The sequence below is a fragment of the Cicer arietinum genome, chromosome 8 (genome assembly GCF_000331145.2).
Source record: "Cicer arietinum cultivar CDC Frontier isolate Library 1 chromosome 8, Cicar.CDCFrontier_v2.0, whole genome shotgun sequence".
Lineage (NCBI taxonomy): Eukaryota > Viridiplantae > Streptophyta > Magnoliopsida > Fabales > Fabaceae > Cicer > Cicer arietinum.
Window position 1 is genome coordinate 1,430,451 of NC_021167.2, and position 21,098 is coordinate 1,451,548.

At 28.5% G+C, this 21,098-nt stretch overlaps 3 protein-coding genes and 1 long non-coding RNA gene across 4 annotated transcripts in view; 2 read left to right on the top strand and 2 right to left on the bottom strand.

Moving 5' to 3' along the window:
• Positions 1–576, top strand: part of LOC101506698 (ethylene-responsive transcription factor ERF061) — a 1,837-nt gene extending 1,261 nt beyond the window's left edge. Inside the window, exon 2 of the mRNA XM_012718932.3 lies at positions 8–576. Coding sequence (XP_012574386.1) covers positions 8–247 — 240 coding nt within the window. The 3' untranslated portion in view covers positions 248–576. The remainder of the gene's footprint in view (positions 1–7) is intronic.
• A 1,180-nt stretch (positions 577–1,756) lies between these two features.
• On the bottom strand, positions 1,757–3,030 carry LOC140918970 (uncharacterized). Its single transcript, XR_012161466.1, has 2 exons — positions 2,936–3,030; positions 1,757–2,202 (listed from the first exon to the last, which is right to left on the bottom strand). It is a non-coding gene; the product is annotated as an uncharacterized lncRNA (long non-coding RNA).
• A 5,150-nt stretch (positions 3,031–8,180) lies between these two features.
• On the bottom strand, positions 8,181–9,179 carry LOC101507028 (MYB-like transcription factor ETC3). The gene is made up of 3 exons (XM_004511465.4): positions 9,021–9,179; positions 8,729–8,816; positions 8,181–8,547 (listed from the first exon to the last, which is right to left on the bottom strand). Exons 1-3 carry the CDS (start codon positions 9,082–9,084, stop codon positions 8,430–8,432), a joined length of 270 nt encoding a protein of 89 aa, XP_004511522.1. The 5' UTR covers positions 9,085–9,179; the 3' UTR covers positions 8,181–8,429.
• A 10,219-nt stretch (positions 9,180–19,398) lies between these two features.
• The window catches only part of LOC101507350 (mitochondrial adenine nucleotide transporter ADNT1-like), a 12,997-nt gene continuing 11,297 nt past the window's right edge, over positions 19,399–21,098 (top strand). Inside the window, exon 1 of the mRNA XM_004511466.4 lies at positions 19,399–19,617. Coding sequence (XP_004511523.1) covers positions 19,526–19,617 — 92 coding nt within the window. The 5' untranslated portion in view covers positions 19,399–19,525. The remainder of the gene's footprint in view (positions 19,618–21,098) is intronic.

A 21,098-nucleotide genomic window follows, 5' to 3' on the forward strand; every position in this document is an offset into this window, starting at 1 on the left:
TCTGAAGTTAGAGAAGATTAAAATCTCATCTTCTTGTTCTTGTTCTTCTTCGTCTTCGATTTTTGATCAAGATTGGGCGAATGATTTGTTCTCGCCGAGTGTTTCCGAGGATGGTGTTTGGATAGGGAACAATTCACCGAATTCTGTTTCGACAATGGTGGCAGAGGAAACAGAGTTCGAAGGTTGTTCTTTGGCAAAAATGCCATCTTTTGATTTTGATTTGATTTGGGAAGGTTTGCCTGTTTAGAAAGAAGAAAAAAAGATAATGAAGTTTTTTACTTGCATTAGTAGTTTGTTGTTGTTACTTTATCAGTAACAACTCTAGCTAGTAGTGTAATTGTAAATGAAAATTAGTGTTGATTTTATGTCTTTTTTATTAGTGGGTGTGTTATGTGTATTCTGGTGTAGTTGATATGTGAGAGGGTTATTTGGCATTTTGAAAGTAGGAATGTTATGGCTGTCAATTCAGCTTTGCTTTTTTTACTCAAGGCTTCAGGATTTTTTTCCTATGGCAGTTGATGTGATAAATTATATATGTCTTGTTGGTTATAAAATTTTGTCTATTTAATAGCAGCATCTTTTGTCTACAACCGTGTTTTTCTAATATTTCCTATCTATAATTAATAGTACAATCCTGATTCTGGTTTGGATCTTAATTAGAAATAAATTTAGTCTATTTTATCATACTTCTCTGTACTTCATGTCCTTAATTTGGAACTCTAATTTAAGTGAAGGTACTCCTTTTGATTTATTTAATATGAATAAACAATACTTAAACAATCACCATCACAATTAGCATTTTTTGGTACTTCTTTTCTTTGGAGTTGAGGGGACTGTTTTTGAAAAAAGTTTTGGTATGTGTTATGACGTTTCTAAGGAAGTGAACTAAGACAAGAAAGAGGTCATGCCCTGGTCTCTATACAGTGTACCAATTTTACACGAAACCAACTAGTATTGCAGAAGAAATTAAGTTAGGGACGTAAATACATTAAGACCGGTTGAATTGTTCCGTGAAATGGGTCCTCTTATTAAAATAATGTACTTAAATTGCAGACAAAAGTGTTTTTTTAACCGGCTCATGGACCACCTTAGCTATAAGACAAAGCTTATGGGGAATGAAAATATTTGATAGATATCCATACCCACCTAGTAGACATGTTGATAGAGAGTAATATGATAGATGATGTAATAGGAAGATAGAGATAGAAAGAAAATAAGGTGTTAAATGAATATTTGGAAGTGTAGAGTCTATTTATCATTACTCTTACACAAATCTGAAAATTAGAACCTTGATTCCAAATAATTCTCATAACTTGTCAATAAAAGTTATATAAGGAAGAAATCAATATTTCAATGCTGATACCTTCCTTTCACACTAAGAAAACAGGTTTCGGGAAGATATTGTAACTATTTTTGCTGAAATATGTCAGATCAATCATATGCAAATTATGACAAACTTCATCATTAACTTAACCTGTCTATTTATCCTTCCCTAACACTTTCACCCTTTCACTGGTTCGAATGGCTTTCTATTTATAAACGAAAAAAATACTACACTTAAAAAGTTACAATTCAATTACACGCATTTTGTTACTGATGGCTTTCACTTATATGCCTCTAAGCAACAGGACACCCCATTGGAATAGAATTCAAAGAACTATATGGCCAACAGATTATTTAACAGCTACAATCTAGCATGCATTTGAATATGTATTACTATAATCAAATTAGCAGCATAAACAACAATAGGAAATCATGCAAAAGAAACAAAGAAGTGTCATACAGTACTTCTTTGTATGTCGTTAAAACCAATTTCCATAAGCTTTTTATAGTCTATAAGTTTTCTAGCTGGCTAGAAAATTAACACATTTACAATAACAACAACAACCAAGCCTTTTTCTGCTAAGTGAAGTCGGATACATAGATGAAACGACGTCATAGCATTTTATCATATAGCATATGTCGTTCCAGCTAAAATTAACACATTTATAAAAATCGGCAACGATCGATACCTTGCAAGCGTTTAATAATGAAATGCGAGAGAGATGATCTGAAAAACCTGATGGTGTTTTCAAATTAAGTTTGATTCCATTCCACCATAAGGCAAGGTATAAAAATCACTTGTACTGAATGCCAAGTTGTAATTGCAGACTTGCAGTTAGCATTAGAGTATAATGAAAATTCCCTATTTCTCAGCTGAAACTATTGAACAATCATCATAAGCATCGATAATAAATACTTACTTTACTTGCTTAAATATTATAGTCAGACTAAGAAAAGGATTAATTCAAAAATATAGTTATGAGTGTATGTTAGGATTAGGAACCTAGAAAAATTGAAATGAAAAATTGATTGAAAGAATCAAAAGAAAATAGCAATATAATGTTGAGTACTGGAAGTAATAGAGAAATCTCTCCTCTAAGGAGCTATTTGTCTATGTAGCATCGATACTTGTGATCGAATGTGTATCCCAATATCCATCACATGTTAGTGTCTCACACCAACACGACACTAACACTTTGTTTACACTCGATTAATTTATTTTCTCAAATTATTACCGGTGTCGAGGCGTCAGTACTCAAATGTTTACAAATCTAAACGAACCTCCTATACACTTTCATCCTTCTAATTGTAACTAATTGATTCCCTCTACAGACCAGTTAACTACTCTAACAATTCCTAACTTATATCTCCTCCTCTTTTGTTCTAACAATACTTATAGTATGGAGTATGGACTAATTGCTATTTGCAAGGAACCTAGATGGAAAATTGATATAAAGAATCAAAAGAAAACAACAATTTTGTCGAATGCACGAGAATAAGAGATATATCTGTATTCCAATATCCTGACGATATAACTGTGATACGGTTGACATTGTGGTATATAGATAAAAAGAATTTCAGATAAATAATAAATCTAAATCAATATCTATACCTCCGGCGAGTATGATTCTCGTGCCGTTGCCGTGGTATTTGTGGTCATAACAGAGCCGTTTCATTCTGAATTTGTCGCGCCATTTTTTTTTTGAACCGAAATTTAGAAGTCTTGTATATACATGAGAAGAAGAGGGTGTCGATGATTTGATGGGTAATGGACTAATGGGCCTTTTTCAAAATTTCAAATGGGCCTATGAATGTCTAAAATGGGTTGCTACCAGAACTCGCCTTTTTCTATAATACACCACTTCTCGTTTTCTTTCTTCATTTACAAAACTAATATTTAACTGTTTTAGGTATGGTAATTTTTTTATACCATAATGGTAAAATGAGAAAATAAAGTACGATACTTAAAGTAATTTTTCAATTTCAAAAAAAAAAATTCTCAAATAATTAGACAAGTTTGTAAAAAGAATATGCTATAAACTTGTAGAAAATTGATGATTCTCAAACCGCTCTATTTTGATCATACACTAAATATTTCATTTTGTCAAACATATCTGATGTAGTGGGAAAGTATTCAAATAATTAATGGATGACTTGAATGGAAAAAAATCTTAGGAAACAAGGTCCAAGTGTAAAAAAAATAGTCTCAACAATTCAATTTAATTATGAATATATAATATGACATATTAGTTATAAATGTTCACATAGCTTAATTGTTTAAGATAAATGCCTGACATTCGTCTTGACTCAACTTAGATGCAACAAAACTTGGTTCTTTTTTTATTTTTTTATAAGTCTCGTTGTAAAATTTGCTTTTAGACTTCTAAATGTATTGGTATGCTATGCTAGGTAAACAAGTGAGTTTTAATTATGTCCGGATGCTATCTGCAGTACTTTTTTCTTCAAATTATACTTCCCCGTAAATGTAGTTCAAATTGTGCAAAGATGTTTAAAAAAAACACATGCATACATGTTTAGTTTCTACATCACATGGAGATAATACACAAATCTATACCACGTACTACTCCATTCCATAACATACGTGATTAAAAAACACAAGGAAAAAAAAATGAAATCAAAAGTGCTTCAATATCGTCTAACACTATAGTATGTAATTTTAGATTTCTGTATATTGCATGAAGCTTTCTAAATGCCATTCAAAAATTTGCGAATCCTTTTGACCAACGTTGACCCATTGTCCTTAATCTCACGCTCAGCTTGCTCTTGGCGAGTACGTTGGTTGTAACGGTTATAAATCCTCCTCAACAACTCACTCTTCTCCTCCATAACCTTACTACGTTCGCGCGTGAACATCGGTTCATTAATTTCCCCAAACCTCATCCAATCATCCGGAATCTCACGCGCTCCACCACGCGCCACACGATCAAAGTCCTTAATGTCGTCGTCGATGTTCGTTATCACTACATCGTTGGTTCGGCGAGGGAGGTGGCGGTTATTCCACGGCTTGTAATTATGAGTATGGTGGCAGCGGTGGTGGATGGGGCGGTGGGGAAATAACGGTGAAGGACGGCGTGGAATATTACGTGAACGTTCTATTGGATGAAAACGGAAAACTGTGAAAGGAAGAGGTTTTGATGTTTCCAATGATTCTGTTTTTGTTGTCTGCGCGTCGAATTTGGAGTTGTGAGTGGTGGTTTGTTGAGGTTCGTATTGGATTAGAGTTTCAGGTTCGGGTAGATTATCGCTTGGGAGGAAAATGGCGTTGTCATCAAGAGGATTCTTTACGGAGGTAGGAAATAAGGAATCATGGTTGTTGGTTTGGTCAATGTCGTTGACATTATTAATTTCAGATGGATCGAAGGGGGTGCGGGTAGATGTTGAGAGGGTGCATAAAATTGAAACGAAGAATGCGATAATGACACTGGGGGAAGCAATGTTTCTTGCCATGGTGTGATTTTTTATTATGTAACGAATTTGGTAATGGAATTAATTCGAGGGTGTGGTGATTATAAAAGAGAAGAGTGGTATTTGAGAACAAGGTAGTGAAAGATGGATGGAGAAATTGAGGCAACAACGGGTAACTGGGAAAACCGACCACGTGACTGGAGCCCAAACACTCAACATGTGTGTGGCTAGGTCTTTTTGGAAAAATGGATTCCGTCTCGATTGTTTTACAAAATTGTTAGACATTAGTGATCGACTGACCTTGATCGAACAGTCTATAAATATGATTTTATTTTAATTTTATAATTTATAGAATATTGAATTTCAATTTAGACCGTCTGATCTTGATCGAACTGACACTAACGTATAAAAATGTGGTAGCGTCTACTTGCTTACAGCTATATACAGTTATCCAATTGCATCCATTTAAATTGATCTGTTAGTAACAAATTACTCCTTATTTTTTTATGTAACAAGTTAAATTTTAATTCTATAAAAGCATTTGTGGTTAACTTATTAAACAAATTTTGTTAAAAAAAATTTAAAAATAAACATGTGTAAACCTTGTTGATGGTTTATGGTTTAGATGTTTCAACCCCCTTGAACAGAACAAAGTTCTATTTGTAGTAGATGATTGAGATTGCGCATACATTTTTTTTTGTAATGAAATGCGACCTTCTTTTGCTTATTATTGTGGGCATGCGAGGCTTGCTTTTGTAAAATTAGTTGGTAATAGATCTGCACAGAACACAACCCTTGAACGTGAATGTCGAAGGGTACATGCTTTCTAAGTGACCAAGTAGCCAAAACATTTGGTATCGAACTAAAAGGACAAAGAAAGTTAAGAAAAATGGACATATAACTAACGGATCTCAATAATAACAACCTATAAAATATATGTTGCTCTTTTTAAATATATTAGGCATAACAAGCATTATCCCCTCTTTCCAAGAACTCTAGAGTAATTTCTCTTTGATGGAAGCAACTTCAGAAGTTCTTGAGGGAAATTGGACAATGAATGCTACAAGCTATCAAGCCATATAAAAGCAAGCAATGTTAATGGACCCATAATTAGAGCATAATTAGATCTGTCAATAAAGTTTTAAAATCTCAAGTCTCTTTTTAAAAATCTCACACTAAGTCTTTAATATTAGTCTTTCTATAAAAATAATTTTTTTAAAGTATTTGTTCATTATTTCAGTGGACTTAAAGGAGGAGCTCATATGCAAAATATTTTGTTAATTGAAATATTTTTTTTTTCGATATTTATTTTTCTAAAAAAATTTCTCAAGAAAATCTAAATTATATTTTTCTCAGAAAAATTTTAAATTATTATTTTTTCAACAAATTTTGTAAAAAGAATCAAAAAACTATTTTTCTTGAAAAAATCAATTTGTTTTTAATAAATCAAAAAAATTAAGAAAAAATGTAAATATTTTATTTATCGAAAATATTTTTGATTTTTTTTTCTTCAAAAAATATCAATATTTTTATAAAAAGTAAATCCATATATCCACGTAAACCCACAAAATTTTAAAGACTTTTTAGTTTTATGAGTGTGTGAAATTGACGGCGCCGCCCATAATTAAGAAGTTTGGGAATATATGGATGAGAAGTTGAGAAAGAGAGGGACAACACTTAAGAGTAAAAGGTACAACTTATTTACTCTCTTCAAGTACCTCTTGCCACACAAAAATGTGAGACGTTTTGGTGGTCCAACTAAGAAGCCTTTGAGAACAACCAATCCATCAATAGTATATATTGATTTATTCACCTTTCTCTATTTTGTATTGAACTTGCTTATTAGAATTTAAGGAGTTTAGACATCAATGGTTTTTACATAATAGAAGTTTTTTAGGACTAAAATCAAAACCAAATTAATTGAATTGAATAATTTACGAACCGAACCAATTTTTCACACACAAATCATTAATTATGGAAAAATGTGGAAACCATTGACCTTCTTGTGTGGGGTCTCCCTATCTTGGCACTTGATTTTAGTGGCAGCATCAGAATCCCCTGCATTCAAAATATCACTCTAACTATAAACGAGACCACACTGAAACTGTTCACTTAATATTCTATTTATAATTCAGATGAATAAAAGTTTGATTAATTGTATGTATTAATGTATTATACTGCTATACTATAAGTCTTGTTTCATGCTAAATATAGACCACAGGATTTCAAATGAAATTGGGCATCCTTTGTACAGAATAACATTTAATTAGATAGAATGACATTTGGCAACCTAAAAGATGGCAACGAAGAATAAAGGCATCTCAACATTATCTTTAATCAAATGAATGAGTGCTAAGCAAATCTATATTCTATTTGAAATTCCTTTCATGTCTTATTCTTATTTTCTAAAATTTGACTTTTTATATATGCAATTCTTCTCTCAATAATAACATTAAGTAGAATTCACAATCAACTAAAATAAAATAAAATAGATTAATTGCGTCGAGTCGAATTCAATCAAATTTAACTGATTTATTACTACTACCTTATTTATATATAAATTATTAAACATCGTTCATTAACTCATTAAAAGAATAATAATAATTTTTTATTAATAATTTATATTCATTTTCCGTAAAATAAAACTTTATATTATTTTTTAAAATAATTTTTTAGAAGATAGACTTAATTTATCATCCCATTACGATATTTTATTTTAATTTAAAAATGTTACAATACTTAGAGCATTTTAGTAATAAATAATATATCCTTCACATAACTTTATATAATGTTATGGTTGTTAATCATATATCATTTAGTCTCTAAATACATCCAACATAATATTTTCATCTTTGCTTATTTTAATTTTGTGTTAGTTTTTTATCGACCAACATTTTGTCTCATTCAACATCGTGAATTATTGTCCACTATACAACACTTGACAAAGTGTAAAATTCTTCGTAGGAATTTAGATATTTGGATTTTTGTCATGAATTTGTATATTTGTGATAATACATATTTCTTTTGGATCTGCCACTGTCACAGTCGACCTTGCGAGGTAGCTAGATGGTTACGTACTTCTTTCCCACCTAATTTATTTATGTTATTTAGGATAGTGAGTAGAGTCAAATTTGATTTACCCTTCTTTAGTTTTTTCTACGATTTGTAAGTAATAAACTAGTTATTGAAAAATAATTTTTTTATAGATATAAATACAATACTTTGATATCTTATGAAAAATAAAATATGACTCTTATTATATTTTATATGGTATTATATTTATATTTTATTTTATATTAAGTTTTGTATTCTAATACTTTTCTGAAAGTGTATGACAAATAATTAAACTAAAATAAAAATAATTAATGTGAACAAAAATGAATCATTAAAGAAGAAGAAGAAGAGAGAAAGAGGAATAAAAAAAGGAGGTATACAGAGATTAAAAACTAGACTAATAATTTAGAAATATAAAAGACACATCAACAAAACCCAATAAAATATTATCTAACAATTAATCTATTGTTTTTTAGCTTAAAAAAAAAAAAGACAAAACTAGCTAGTAAAACACAAACTCTTTTAATATAGCTACTGTGAGGGATAGAAGTGACACGTTGAGAGGTTTAATACAAATTAATAATTCTGAAAAAACCATCACAAAGTTTATATAAAATCATGAGCCTTTAATTTGATTTTCGTTCACTTCTTTTGGCAGAAAAAGCATCAGTATGTCTCATAATCCAGAATCTCTCTATTTCTTCTGCTTTACGACCTGGAATACGACCTGCTATCAAATTCCACCTGTTGCAATGTGTAGTTTAACATTATTGTAAAAGTGTTTAGCAATTACTAAAAAAAAAAAGACTATTTGAGGTACGATTCTGTTTTCTTATAAAAAAACAGTTGTAATTAGATCATTAAGAAAGATTTGCACTTTTTCACATAACTTAAAGAATTTTGTAATTAGATGATGCTTAATTACCTATCTCCAACTAAGCAGTACATCCTACGAATGAGATCCTCTTCTTGTTCGCTCATCTCTATGAATTCCCATTCAATGCTGCTCACCTCTGCATCCATTAATATTTATCAAATATTTCGAAACGAAAATATAAATAAAAATGATAATTGAAACAACCAAATATTAAATATTACATGTGTTGAGTTATGTATATATATATATATATTAATTCACTAATCATAGACGCACTTATATACCCCTTAATTGGTAGGCGAATAAAAGAGAAAAATTAAAAGAGAAGAAATAAAGAAACCTTGAGAGTTTATATTTGTGTTGGAGGAGTTGTTCTTCGCCTTACTTTGGGAATGTTGTTCCATATTAAAGTAGCTGCTAGGGTGGTTATTGAAACAAACGTTGAAATTTTGTTGAATAATGATGCAGCGGAAACATGGCCAAATTTATATGTGTATATATAGATAGCTCTACCTCGTCGGTCAGTCAAACTATTTTGTTTTTATACCAAATTTTATTATTTACCTTCTAGATTCAATATTTCTACAACAACTATAGGGTAGTTCGGATTTTGTTTAATATTTCATTTCTCTGTTCAAATCTCATTCCATCTCTGCCAATTCTTTTTATTTAAAAAAAATGATTTATGTGATATAAATTTTTAATGAATATTTTAATTGAGATGATCTAAACTCTTATATAGATGTAAGATTTGTTGTAGTCAACAAATTTCTGTAATTATATTGTGTGTTTATTAACTTTTGAATCGAATTTAAAAGACGGAAACTTTAATGCAAATTTTAAATTTTTGAATAAATAAATATATTAAATTAAACTTTGAAATATCCAATCTCAATCTTAATGCGGTGACTGTGATTACGGCCATTTGTTGTGGAACAAATAGACATCTTATTTCTATTTTAAGTATAGGTTACTTTTTAAGATTTTAAACTATTACATGATTAATGCGCTTATGCTAAGAGGACATGTTGGTTACCAAAACAAACTTAAAGTAAGAAACACGTGCGATTGGTTCTTGAATCTCAAGAAGAAATATTGCACACTTCAATTTCTTGTTGATGAAAATCTCTTCTTGAATTCATTTTCATACAACCACGAGTATGTATATGTGATGTTAATTGAAGGTGACAAGCCAACAACTTTGTTCCTTCATAACAAAGGATGTTGGTTGTCCCAAAGAATGAGAGGTAAAAACTTTTTCGAGCGGAAGCATAAATACGATATCCTTATAATATTTTGTTCGAATAACAGGATTATAGTTTTTTTTCTTTTAGAGATATAAATTTTATTATGATAAATTCACAAACTACAATATTTCTACATCTAATTCAAGATAAAATGTCTAAAATAACAATATCAACATTTATCATTGAACTATTCTTTTTTAATTGTCATGTGTTAGTGTTTTATCTATATCAAGATATGAATACAGTTTTTTTTTTTTAATATGTACAAAATTATTATTATTCCTTTTTTATATATACAACTACTTATATTTATTATTTCATCTTATCGTACGCACTTTTTATAGAAATAAAAGTGATAGTTGAAATGCGATTAAAAATTAATATTATATATATTAATCTTTTAATTCTTTTTTATTTTTATTTTAGAGTAGTATGTTTTAACATAAATATTAACATTGTTAAGTTGAATATCAATGTCTCAAGTTCGAATCTAAAACTTTATAGTTGTGGGAATTAATTATAATAATATTTATCATGTCTTCTAAAAAAACAACAATAAATATTATTAACAAAATCATTAATTAATATTATATTAAACTTTTAAAACAACTATTAAATATAAATATAATTTATTACAAACGTGACAATTAAAAAGAAACACAAGGATAAAATTTTTCGTTAAATTTGTAAAAAAAAAAATAAAAACATTTGTTGAAATAGTACCACATGTATACAGCTACTTATGTAGTAATAATATCATAGTAGTAAAAACAAAGAAAAAATGATTTTAAAGTAACTTTGAAAAAAAATGATGAATTAACTTTCTATCACACAATACATGCCAAATTAACTTTCTACCACAAAATTAGATATTTTTAAGGCTGCCCTTAGCCTCTCAAATCTTCTAGGAGGAGTCGTATAATTTTTTAGATAATTATCTGCTCAAGAGGACCTGGATTTAATGTGTTATTTTATAATATAGAAATTGATTTTCAGTTCGTAACGAAATTTATGATTGAATTAGAGATTGGACAACAAATCTTTTAATAACCGAGTCGTTAGATGCATTCAATTTAGTTGAATGGTTGACTTATCTAAATTCTAGAAGCTGCTTTTTATAATGAATGTATGACTGTAGTGAAAGTGAACTTCCCTTGCTTCTTCATAGTTTCATCTAAAGTTCATAAATTCTAGAAAGTCTTAGATTAGACTTGACTTATCAATTGTGATTATTAAGACTTTCGTAACGAAAAACATTGTGACAATATGATGCACATGAAGATTCTTTCTCTTATCATAATCTTTAAATATCTCTCTCAATACTAATTAAACTTTGAAATCTCCCTTAACTTAGATTAATATTACTAAAAGCAAATAAAAGTTAAAAGCTTATAAACTATTAATATTTGTAATATAACATATGATTTATTGACATTCAAGTATAAGTAGTTAGTGTCAATTTGAATTAAAAATAAATAAAATATTAAATATATAAAAATAGTGATTTATATATCTATTATTGTAAAATAAAAAAAAACAAATATTATATAACATCACGATAATATATTTATAGTTTTATATGGTTATTTAATTTTTTCTTTTTAAAATGCAATTATTAATTTAATACAATAAAAAAAAGGTTAAACGATAACTTTTGTATTCAATTAACTACTATTACTAAAGGTAAAATAATTTTATGAATATTTTATAATTCTTCTCTTATAAAATCTCTCTCAAACCCTAGTAGATATTGTTGAGACAAAATCTCTCTAATAGTTTTAATGATAACAAAATTGTTTAAAAGATTATGATTGTGGTTAATGATAAATATGTGCTTTTGAGTGAATTATTATAAGAAAACAGGTTAATCATCAATAAGACAAAAAGGAGAAAAATCTAATTCAAATTTAGAACATTGAAATACGAGAGGATGACCTCGTAAAGAGGATGACCTCGTAAAGAGGGTGAAGCTTCAAAATTGTAAAAATCTCATCCTCACTAAAACAAATGTTTTTTTATTCATTAAGAGAAGACAAAGCAGTATGAATAAATAAAACATTTGATATAAAGAAGTCAGAAGGCAAAATGGATAGGTACGAGGTTGAAATGTACTAGATTGGAGGACGGTTCTATAAAGTCCACATCATTCTTAAATGTTGAAAGCGACCTATCATGTCATGTGTAAATGCTAAAAGCAAACCTATATATCATTCTTGTATGATTGAAAGCGATGTAGAGTCAATCTACAGAAAGACAACAACAAATAAGCCAAAAATAGAAGCCTTCACATGTCTTGAAGAAAGAAACTCTGAACCACGTGCAAGATGATGGTAGTACTATGTAAGAGGATGGTTATATATTGTCAATGTCATTCTCAAAAGTTGAAAACGACCTAGCACTTCAGCTTTCAGAAAGGTTGTAGTCCACAAAGTCAAAGATATAGCCTTACATGTCTTGAAGAATGAGAAAAGAAAAGGACAACTCAAGATCAAGTTCCAAGGAGTTTGATCCTCCTGCTCGAGGACGGACTGAATCTGTCCAATGACAGCTGAATGACAATTCTGTAAATATGATAAAAGACCTTAGACTTTTTGGTTGAATCTCCAACGGTCATAAGGAGCTTATCACATGGAAAGATCATAACAAGACTTCTATAAAAGACAATGAACTCTTCATTATCCAATACACAACAACATTGCATAAAAAGGTCAAGTATCTCAAAGCTATCAAGAGCAATATTCATCATCTCTTTATACTTTCTATAATCCTACACTAGATCTTTGAAATATCTTTTGAGAAAGTGTTTAAGTAAAGAGAAACAATTTTATTCATATCACTTTGTAATTTCCATGTGAGCTACACTTGGAAATAGTTGGAACTTGTTAGAAAAAAGATTGTAAGCTTGGTGAGGCTAAAAAATACACAAAGTGTAATCATCTTCTGTAAGAGGTTGATCAGTTTTAGCATTAGTTAAATCTCACAAGTGTAAGAGGACTTGACGTAGTCTTCATTGGGTGAACCAGTATAAAAGTTGTGTGTGTCATTCTCTTCATTTTCTCTTTCTTTTACTCAGCTCAAATTCAAATGTTTAAATAACCATCATCGAGTTCGCATCCTCTCAGAGAGGATATCATTTCAAAATATGTGAAAAATATTTTTAAACAGTAAAATCCATATTCAATCTCTCTTATAGTGATATTTAGTTACATTAGATATTACTCTCTTTATTTTACAATAAATGTCACTTTAATAAATAAAAGACTTAATTGCAGTTTTGGTCTCCTTATTTTATTTCTCCTCAGTTTTAGTTCTCAAGCAGAATTTTTGTCCAAATCTTGATGAAGTTTCATTTTTTTCAAGTCACACCACACCATTTATAACCATAGATTTCAGGTACAATTGTTGCACAACGAGATCTTGAGGCATGATGTGACTTAAATAAACGGAAAAAAATGAAACTTCATCAAATTTTGGACCAAAATTGAGAATAAATAAAATGGGGGAACTACTTTTACGATTCAGTTAAAATAGGAGACCAAAACTGCAATTAAATATAAATAAAATATTGTTTCAAAATGAATATTTCAATATAATTTTTATTATTTTTTTCCTATATTACTTTTTAATAATAATTATTATATATATAACTTTTAAAATATTATTATTTAGTAAAAAAATTATTAATAATAAAAATAAATAATTTAATAAAATAATTTTTTTAATTATTAAATTTAAAAAAATCTTAAATGACATTATAGTAAGATAGAGGGGGTGCATTGATTGAACCACACAAATCATTGTTCTTTTTTCCTTCTATTATTACTCCATAATATGCGGTATATCAATGTTATGGATTGGATTGGACCTAGTTTGAAAACATGAGTGGACCCATGTGTCCTGAAACTTTGCATCGAAAGTAATCACAACAGCTGAGATAGGCTATGTGTCTCATTCGTTAGTATTTTTGGTGGATTGGTCAGTATCAGCAATTGAAAACCGTCATGTTTATCTATTGTTTGAAAGACGGTTGAAGGAGAGAAACACAAGTGACTGATAAGTTTATGTAAAACTGTGTTTTTCTGTTTGGTTGTCTAATGATGTTAAGAATTATGAATACTTAAAGAGATAAATAAAATTTAAAGAAAAATATTTAAAGAAAAAAAATAAAATTTAAAATAATTATATGAATAATTATTTTTACAACTAGAGTATGATGTACTTTTATATAGGGCTATTAATGTAACTAACCTAACAATTTTCATCTAACCATAGATAATTTTAATTACCTCTAATAGTCCTCTACAAGTTGGAAGTATGTAACAACATTTTTAACTTGGAAAGAATAATACAAGAAAAAGAAAAAAAATAGATGTTGTAATCACTTCAGCTAAACAACAAAATTCATGTAGAAAGTGGTAGCGGCCGATGTACATGACTCTCGTCGAAGTCTTCGGCCTCTTTGGGCTAACTTGAAAATCTTCCGGTGTATCCACGACACTCACTCCAATATAAAATCCAGAATTCCAATTTTGGATATTCAAATGTTAAATGTGGCCAAAAAAGCTTAACCATAATATGATGGAAGCACAAAGAGAATGAGAAATGTTCAATACAATGTGGTAAAAGAACAAAGAAAATGGTAATTGTTTTACTACCATATGGTTGAAGTACAAAGAGAAAGCCAACAATGACTAAAAAGAATGAAATTAGAGTGAAATATATCACTAAAGCATCTTCAATCTTGAATCTACAATTATTATATAATCAAGTTGGAAAAGAAGGAAGAATCACAAATTTGGATTCAAAATGAGGAAGAAAAGATAATGAAAATTTGAAAAAAAAATATAGCGGAATAATTATTATTGGTCTGATACCATGTTAAGAATTATGGTAGAGCTCAAGAAAAAAATAAATAATTAAAGAAAAAAATAAAACTTGAAATAATTATATGAATAATTATTTTTACAATCAGAGTATGATGCACTTTTATATAGTGCTATTAATGTAACTAACCTAACAACTTTCATCTATCCATAAGTAATTTTAATTACCTTTAATAAATAAATAATAAAAGAAACAAAAATTTGTGTGAATCTTATATAATAAAAAACCGTTTTCTTCAATCTGGAGAGACAATGTATTGGAAATATTTTTTAAAATAAAAAGTATTTTATTTTAAATTATAAATTATAATAATATAATAATAATACTAATCATATCATTCGATTAATAAATATCTACTTATATAAGAGTATGAATGTAATTTAATAAATATATTTATTTTTTTCTTTTTATATTTTTCACTTTCACTTCAACTAAACAATTAACAAGTCATTTTATTTTTTATTCACTTTCTCTTACTTTCTTAACATTAAGAATCTTTCCATTCACTTTCTTTTCTTTCATTTTCTTTTGTAATCCAACCATGATATTAAAGCTGAAGTCTAAAGGTAGACTTGAGATTTATAAAGTTCAGTTGACACACATGACTTTCTATTGTATAGATAGCTGTTCAACATATCACAATAAATGTCAGTTTAAGGATTTAATATATTTAAAAAAATGTAATAATTAGAAAAAATAAATAACTTATTTTATTAAATTATTTATTTTAAATATTGATATATTTTTATTCTTCACCGTTATCAATATAAAATACAAGAATTTTTTTAAAAGTTGTGTACATAAAAATTATTAAAGAGTAATATAGAAAATAAATAATTAAAGTTGTATTAAAAATTAAAAATTATATTTATTTTGAGATATTTTTTCTTCTAAAGTACATTTATTTTGAGACGAATGAACTATCTTCTTATGTCTACATTTCTCTTTTACTTTTTTACTTTTAATATTTTCTAAAGAGTTGGTGAGAGAAATAAAGAGATTAAAAGAGTGTAGAATGATATTTGATACAAATAATTCAAATCTATAGTAAGATAATAAAATATATTATATAACAAACTAGTTAATGATTTGTCATAAAAATTAATCTATTTTTTTTAGAAACGAGTGAGTCATCATCCAAATATCTAATAAAACTTGAGCACGGTAATAATATATTTGGGACATAATATTTTAATTCCAATTCAACCTCAATGACTAATTATATTATTCTAACACTTTAAGCAATTTTGTTTGTAAAATTTGGTTTTAGAAAGTTGAACCGAGTTAGCATGAAGATTGAGAATGACTTTGAAGGATCTCACAAAGATGGCTTATTATGAGAGAATGAGTAATGCTACCAACAATCACTTGTTAGAACACACTAAATTAGCAGCATACCCCCCAATTAATATTTATTCCATTAAATCTCCGTTTATTTCTACAATATCATATGGTGTTTGATTATGATTGCAATGAAAAAAAATAAATAATAAATTAGTAGATGGTGAAACATGTATACAATGTAATAGATAAAACAAGAAATTGATAACCAGATTTCGAGATCTTATCTAATTTTTAAAAACATCATATCAAACTTTGAAAAAATAAATAAAAATTTAGCCTAATCCTATATGAGACTCAAACCTAGTGGCAGAGGTAAGAGGACTCACACGCATCATGAATTCCCTAAATTTTATAAGTTCCATTAAGTTATATAGTCTTATGATAAATTAATTTCTAAACAATTTTATATAAAAATATAGTTAAATATGTATAAAGTTAATCATTTTAATATTCAAAAGTGTCTTTTATTAATTAGTTTATTTTTTAAACACATATTATATTAATTAAATTAATCTATAAAATTACTAAAAAAAAGATTTTATAATATATTTAATTTTAATATATTTAAAATTATAATAATCACACCTTACACATTTAAAAATTAAAATAACATTTTATTTTTATATAAAAATTGATATTTTCATCAAAACCTTTGTGAATAATAATTGATAATTCATAGCCCACCTCTGCCGAACCTAACATTTTTCAAAGTAAATCTCACTGAAGCTTTGTGCAAACTTAGCCTAGTCTATTTTTGAGTCCGTATAGCATCCACCAATGGATGTATTGGTCCATGATGACTAATTATTTCCACCGTCAGATTTGATCATCCATCACATCTTATCAAGTGCCATCCATACTAAATTTAAACCATCAATTTTGGCATAGTTTCCCCTTTCTTCCAATTTTCCAGCACCCATTTCAATAAACACTGCAAGCACAATTTCTAAATCCATTATTCATATATTTATAGACAAAATTCATCAGTTTTAGTGATTGAGTAGTAGCACAACAATTGTTTATCAAATAGAGCAATCATATGAAATCAGACACTTACATTTTCCATTGTTCATTAGTGAAGTTTATTGCATTTAACATCCATTATTTATCCAAATAGTAATTAATCTTCCATTTTTTGCATCACTTCACTGAGTTAAAAAATTGGGTCAACTTTATTTTTCTCAAAACTTAGGAGGCAATTGTTTAACCACATCAAGACATAGTCTATGAGATTTTGGACCAAACTACACACAAAGGAGGGTACACTAGTGCTAGATATATTTAAAACAGAAAATTTGCACACACACGCCAATTCACATTTATTACATGCCAATTGATAGTTACTTGCGATGCAAACAAAGTTGACTAATGAACAATAATAATTTAACCAACTTTAATTAATTAACAACATGGACATTCTATAACTGGATAATTAAGCTTTCAATTGTTACGAAGTTAACCTGTATAGTATTATTTAAATAAAAAAACACATATAGGTGAAGTTTTTATTCGAACTTTTTATCATTTGAATTTTAAGGGACTGCGATTGTCTATTTTTTTTGCAATACTAATAGAAAGAGAGTTTGATTGAGATGAAAAAAGAAATTGGATAAAATTCTTTTTTGATTCCTTCAAGTATACAACTTACACAGAGAAGACAACAAAGTAGACATAATAAGTAATGTAATTTTGAAATCAATAGAGAGACATAGATATATATAGGTAAAGTAATGTGAAAAAAAGACATCCAAAATATTTGTTTTTACTCTCGAGTTTAGACTACTAAATATGATTTTTTTTTTTTCTTATAATGGAAATCGGTGAGAGTAAAAAAATATACAAGGACATAGCTTAAATATGTTGTGTATTATTTATGTTTTATATTTATTTAAGTGAGCTAATTTTATATGATCACAAAATAAAATCAAATGTATAGTGTTTAGACATACACAAGAAACACTTTTTTTAATTATCATTAGAAAAACATATCTCTTATATAGAAGATTTACTCTAATTACTCTCGTTGCTTTTTAATTATGTATTTTTGGAAAATATCAACAAATGAGAGTTATCCAAGTAAGATAAAGATTTGATACTCCTCCTATTTTAAGACATTTAAAATTGAGATCAACTTTACTTTAAAATAACATTATAAGCCATTTCAATGCCTTGCGGGATGAGCCAAGAGAGGATTTGATGAGGTCTAGGCCTTGCAAGGGAAGGAAACAACCATTATTGAGATTAACACTTGATTCATTGAATAAATTGTTTATTACATTATGTTACAGTTAGTCTTTATGTGAGTGAGACTTCAAATTCATTTCACTATGTAGTCATAGTATGATTTTCAGTCTTCTTTCTATTTTTCATGTTAGACAAAAAAAATTTAATCTTAAATTTTAGATATTTTTTAATTATTATATCTTCTTTTAAAAAACTAACTAATATATTCTACATTCCATCTTGCGATTAGATAATTTTTTTATTTTTATAATAAAAGGTCGGATTTTCAGAGATACGACTTCATAATAAAAAATTTATATTTCATGTAGATATATCATCTTTCATGTGGTTGCATCCTAAGAATGCAACTTCTTAAAAGTAAAAAAAAAACAGAGTATTTTAGTTTATATTTTTCAACGTAGATATAATAATTAGTTTTTTTGTGAAAAATAATATATATATATATATAAACTTGATTCTCACATTTTTTTTAATATTGAAAATGATATTGTATATAGGTCCCCACTTGAGGGATTCTAGGTAGCCCGCTGGCTGCTGCCTGGGAATATAAAATAAATAAATAAATAATTTACTGTATACCCAAACTATCCGATACTGTTTTTCTACTTATCCAAATCGCGTCCAATAAAAGTAACAACATTGACCAGTTTTAATTAGTACTATCTCCTTTCTTTTTTAATCGTTAATTTTTGGATTTTTATATACTAAAACAATCAACAATGTTTCTATATCGATATTATTATTTGAATTTTATTTATAAATAATGTCAATGTTAATTTTATACGTCAATTTAAATTATTAATAATAGTTAACTTTTTTTAAAAATTATTTATTATATGATCCACGTGATTAAACCCACTGTTGAATTTAAGCGAGCATTTTTAATTGTAAACGCGCGCCACGGCCCAATACAATAGTGGGTTGTTCTTTGCTTCACAACTCTGCTAACCAAAAAAAAAAGACGATAAAAATAATTAAAAAAAAAAAACAAAAATTTACAGAAAAATGAAAGAAGAAATGAGTCACAGATTGCACGTTTATAAATTATAACGATGCATAGGGTCGTATATATATAATAGTTGCTTTTTGATTTGAAGGGATAATAATCAAATTTTAGTATTAATTCATGGCGTCTAAAAATGAAGGTGCTAAACCTCCTTCTCATGCGTTTCTCAGTATCTGCAAGTCTCTTGTCGCCGGTGGTGTCGCCGGTGGAGTGTAAGTTTCATTTCCTTTTCGTCTATTTTCAATTTTTGAACCTACTTTTTGCTATATAACCTATTTACTCTTGCTTTTCTTTTTTCAATTTTCTTTCCACTTTTTATGGTTTTCTTTCTCTTGTTATTTTGTTTTTCTTTTTTTCGTTTTCACTATTTATTTTCATTGTTGATATATCATTACTAAAATTAGTTGCAGAGAATATATTGACCGTACAAATGGTCGATAAACAAATCAATAGTTTATGTGCACATATATAATCTATCGTGACATATTGATTTACTTACTTTATGGACTATTTATTTTAGAGATGTGAAATCAGTTAAAAATGTGTCAATAAAAGTGAATTACTAGGATTTTTCTTCTTGTACATAATGGTATGATATGGTTTTTGATCTTGCATTATGACAAGGATTTGTTGAATATAAAGAGTATTGAGAGACATATTGCGAATAACCCGTGTGTTTCAACTACACAGCGGAATTTCTTTATATAGACAAAGAGTATTAAACAACCCTAATTTACAGTAATACTAACGGGTCAGAATACTTACAGCTCATCTACTATAATATAATATTTACATTATAATATTTAACACTCCCCCTCAAGCTGGAGCATATAAATCAAATGCACCTAGCTTGTTACATATATAACTAATTTTAGGACCTCGCAATGCCTTTGTAAACACATCTGCTAACTAATCATTGGAATTGACAAAGCTAGTGATGATGTCACCCGATTCGATCTTTTCTCTAACAAAATGGCAGTCAATCTCAATATGCTTGGTCCTCTCATCAAAAAACATGATTCGAGGCAATGTGCAATGTAGCTTGATTATCACATATTAGTGTCATTGTGCTGACCTCTTCAAATTGAAGTTCTTTCAGTAACTGTTTCAACCAGATGAGTTCACATGTTACTAGTGCCATGGCCCTGTATTCTGCCTCAGCGCTGGATCTTGCAACAACATTTTGTTTCTTACTCTTCCAAGATATTAAATTTCCTCCAACAAGTACACAATACCCGGAAGTTGATCGTCTATCTATGGGTGAGCCTGCCCAATCTGCATCTGAGTAGCCAATTATCTGAGTATGTCCTCTATCTTCATAAATGAGACCTTTTCCAGGTGCACTTTTGATGTATTTAAGAATCCGAATTACAGCATCCATATTTTCTTGGCAGGGAGAATTTAAGAACTGACTTACCACACTGACAACAAAGGAAATGTCAGGACGAGTGACAGTGAGATAGTTTAATTTTCCAACCAATCTCCTATATCTTCCTGAATCTGATAGAGGCTCCCCCTGATTGGGTAGGAGTTTGACATTTGGATCCATAGGAGTATCAACTGACTTGGCATTTAATAGGCCTGTTTCTTCAAGAATGTCCATAGCATATTTTCTTTGTGAAATTACCAGGCCATCTTTGGATTGGGCTACTTCAATACCCAAAAAATAACGGAGTTTACCAAGATCTTTAGT

What these genes read in the sequence shown, in the direction of transcription:
- LOC101507028 (XM_004511465.4), bottom strand. Translation starts at nt 9,084, where the DNA reads ATGGAACAACATTCCCAAAGTAAGGCGAAGAACAACTCCTCCAACACA. An exon ending in CACAAATATAAACTCTCAAG is followed by an intron (nt 8,817 to 9,020) that starts GTTTCTTTATTT and finishes TAATGGATGCAG; the next exon opens with AGGTGAGCAGCATTGAATGG. An exon ending in TACTGCTTAGTTGGAGATAG is followed by an intron (nt 8,548 to 8,728) that starts GTAATTAAGCAT and finishes ACATTGCAACAG; the next exon opens with GTGGAATTTGATAGCAGGTC.